Source organism: Euphorbia lathyris, chromosome 7 (genome assembly GCF_963576675.1).
Source record: "Euphorbia lathyris chromosome 7, ddEupLath1.1, whole genome shotgun sequence".
Taxonomy (NCBI): domain Eukaryota; kingdom Viridiplantae; phylum Streptophyta; class Magnoliopsida; order Malpighiales; family Euphorbiaceae; genus Euphorbia; species Euphorbia lathyris.
Window position 1 is genome coordinate 16876011 of NC_088916.1, and position 3816 is coordinate 16879826.

Here is a 3816-nt window from a genome sequence, read left to right on the forward strand (position 1 = left end):
GGATCTGTGCTAATTTTGGGATATTAATTCAACACCAAAGATTAAAAAAAAAAATTGGAAAGAGGACTGCAACCACCACAGTCTCAAATTTTATAGAGACAGAGAACCGAAACTACTTGTGATCGTGGTGGTTCCGGGACCAGAAGGGCCGGCCCCTCTCTCCGCCCTGGTCAATAAGCTAAATTTAACTCAGCAGCATACGTTATAAATCCAAAAAAAGAATTCCAGATTGCTTGACCCGTTTTGAAACAATCATATACAGTTGCAACGAGGAAGGAACTGTGCATTTAACCAGGCAGCACACGCTTATAAGTCCGAAATCTAACGACATTAATCATGAGTATCTCAACTTCCTCCAAATCCATGGCGGTTCCGTATTTCTTACTTGCTCAGATTTTGATTCTATCCTCTTCACTCTTCTCAACAGCTTCTAATTCTCTACCCCAAGGCTCATCTCTATCAGTAGAGAACACAAACGATTTCTTAATTTCACCAAACGGATCTTTCACCGCCGGATTCTTCCCCGTCGGCGAAAACGCCTTCTGCTTTGCCATATGGTTCACCGAACCTTTCTGCACCAACAACTGCACCGTAATCTGGATGGCAAACCGCGACCAACCGATTAACGGGAAGCGTTCGGGGCTCTCTCTTCAGAAATCCGGCAATCTTATCTTAACCGACGCCGGCCGAGCTACTGTCTGGTCTACAAACACGGTTTCAGAATCTAATTCTCTGAATTTATTCCTTCAGGAGAGTGGAAATCTTGTGTTGCGGAAATCAGATGGCTCTGTAATTTGGCAGAGCTTCGATTTTCCGACGAATACTCTCCTTCCTCGGCAATCCCTCGCTAAAGACTGGGAGCTTGTTTCATCTCGGAGTCGGAGCAATTACAGTTCAGGATTTTTTAAGCTTTATTTCGATAACGATAATGTTCTTCGTCTTCTTTATCACGGACCGGAAACTTCAAGCATTTATTGGCCGGATCCTGAGCTTATGAGCTGGGAAGCTGGAAGATCTAGTTATAACAACAGTAGAATTGCCTCTTTTGATTTTTTGGGAAATTTTACTTCTTCTGATGGTTTCAATTTTATGTCGGATGATAATGACGTGCATATGCAGCGGAGATTGACCATTGATTTTGATGGTAATCTTCGGCTGTACAGTCGAGAAAACTCGGCAGAAGCATGGACTGTTTCGTGGCAAGCCATGTCTGAGCCGTGCAGGATTCATGGGATATGCGGCCCCAATAGTGTGTGCAGCCAGGATCCGAATTCTGGCACGAAATGCTCGTGTCTTCGGGGATTTAAGATGAAGAATGTAAAAGACTGGTCTTTGGGTTGCGAATCTGATTTCGAGCTTCCTTGTTCAGGGAGTGAATCTACTTTTGTTCAGTTTACTCATGTTGAGTTTTATGGGTATGATTTCGCTTTCCGTCCTAATTACACTTTAGAAATGTGTGAAAATTTGTGCTTAGAAAGATGTGATTGCCTTGGTTTTCAATTGAAATTCATCAAGCATGATTATCCGAGTAATGTTCCTTATTGTTTCGCGAAAACGATGCTGCTAAACGGACGACATTCACCTAATTTCGAAGGCGATATTTACTTGAAAGTTCCGAAAAACCAGACTTCTTTTTCCTCGCATTATGTTGAAGACATGAAAGTTGTTTGCTCGGGTGAAATGGCCATGATCAAGCAACTTGACAGAGTGTATACAAAAGGCCATGAAAACGGATCTTTGAAGTTCGTTCTGTGGTTCGCTTGGATTTTCGGAGCAATCGAGTTCGCGGTCATTTTCGTTGTATGGTGTTTCTTGATAAGAACACATCATAATTCAGATGCAGCTCACCAAGGTTACCTTCAAATCGCGACAGGGTTTCGAAAATTCACCTACGCAGAACTGAAAAAGGCGACTCGAAATTTCGATGAAGAAATAGGAAGAGGAGCAGGAGGAATTGTATACAAAGGCATATTATCAGATGATCGAGTTGCAGCGATAAAACGACTCATGATCAATGACGACAACCAGGGAGAAGCGGAATTCCGAGCAGAAGTAAGCGTTATCGGGAAGCTTAATCACATGAACTTGATCGAAATGTGGGGATATTGCGCGGAAGGAAAGCACAGGCTTCTAGTTTACAAGTACATGGAGCACGGATCATTATCCGAAAACCTATCTTCCAATACACTTGATTGGGGAAAGAGATTCAACATTGCTTTAGGCACCGCGAAAGGTCTTGCTTATACACATGAAGAATGCTTAGAATGGGTTTTACATTGCGATGTAAAGCCTCAAAACATACTTCTAGACCTTGATTTCCAGCCGAAATTGTCCGATTTCGGGCTATCACAACCATTAAAAAGTGATAGCCACGAGATTTCAAGGTTATCGAGAATAAGAGGAACAAGAGGTTATATTGCTCCAGAATGGGTATTCAATCTCCCCATAACCTCAAAGGTGGATGTATACAGTTACGGAATGGTGTTGCTTGAGATAGTAACCGGAAAGAGCCCTTTAGCCGATTCAGGAGACACGGGAGTAGTTAGATGGGTGAAAGAAAAGGTTGGTGGAACTGGATTAGTTAATTCTACGATGGAAATGATTGTAGATCCACGATTAGAAGGGAAATATGACAAGAATCAGTTGAAGATTATGATTGGAGTAGCATTGAAATGTGTATTAGAAGACAAAGATGCTAGACCTACTATGAGACATGTAGTTAAAATGCTTAAGCATGACGATGAAGAAGAGATCACTCGTTAATATAAGAACTTTTGTTGTACATTGAGTGTAATACACTCAATCAATTAAAAGTGGGTTGTATATCAATTCATCGGAGATGATTGGTGTTAAGAAATAAATATATACACGTGGTATTATTTGATTAAATGGATGTATTGCACCGAAAGTTTTTTTTTTCATTGCATTACATCATATCTTAGAAATATGTTATTTATGTCAGAATAGTTTTTAATTTTCTTAAAAATCTTTTGGTAAGTTTAGGAAATATTTGGACTTGTTGGAGCTTCTACCTGTTCAATTATAAAGTACAACAATGGTATGTACAAAGAAGAAGATGAGGATGATATTTCATATATATATTTGTCAAAAAAGGCTTATACTTGCCAAAAAGATAAATTCACCTAGGCTGAAAAAATCTAATTACCAAGGCTGACAAAATTTTATTCAAAATTTCTATAACATATATTTGTTGGTGGGAAGGTAGTTAAATACCTAGGATTATAATTTTCTCATATTTTATTGTATGACAAGCGCACAATACCAATAGTTTGATGGGAAAAGTATAAAAATAAACCTTGTGGTTTGGGTTATTTTCAAACATAGACTATGTAGTTTAAAAGTTGACAAATGAGTACCTTGAGGTTCATTTCGTTAGCAAACACATATCAAATTGACTAACGGTGTTAAAAGTCAAAGGAAAAATAGTTAATTTGGTCCTTATATTTATTTATTTTATAAATTAACCCCCTTTATTATCTAATTATTACAAAAGAATCTCAAAATAAAAAATAAAAATCAAATACACTATTTTCTCCGTTGTTAAACGATTTTCCCACAAATCCAGAACATGCAACTCCTTCAGATAGAGAACTGAAGATGGAATCCGACCAACAATTCAGTTTCAACTGCTGTAACTTTGTCGGTTTCCAATTTCTTCAGGGACATTTCCTGCTAAAGAATTATAATCCAATTTCAACACTCTCAGGCTCTTAAGAGAAGCAATGTCCCGAGTTAGTGTACCAGTAAGGCCATTACTGCTCAAATCGAGATACTGAAGATAACTCAGTTGAAAAA

General features: G+C 38.7%; 1 protein-coding gene across 1 annotated transcript; it reads left to right on the forward strand.

The window, feature by feature from the left end:
- Positions 1 to 257: 257 nt before the first annotated feature.
- Positions 258 to 2930, forward strand: LOC136200453 (putative receptor protein kinase ZmPK1). The gene has a single exon (XM_065990831.1). The coding sequence runs from the start codon at positions 337 to 339 to the stop codon at positions 2761 to 2763; it is 2427 nt and encodes an 808-aa protein (XP_065846903.1). The 5' UTR covers positions 258 to 336; the 3' UTR covers positions 2764 to 2930.
- Positions 2931 to 3816: the final 886 nt, after the last annotated feature.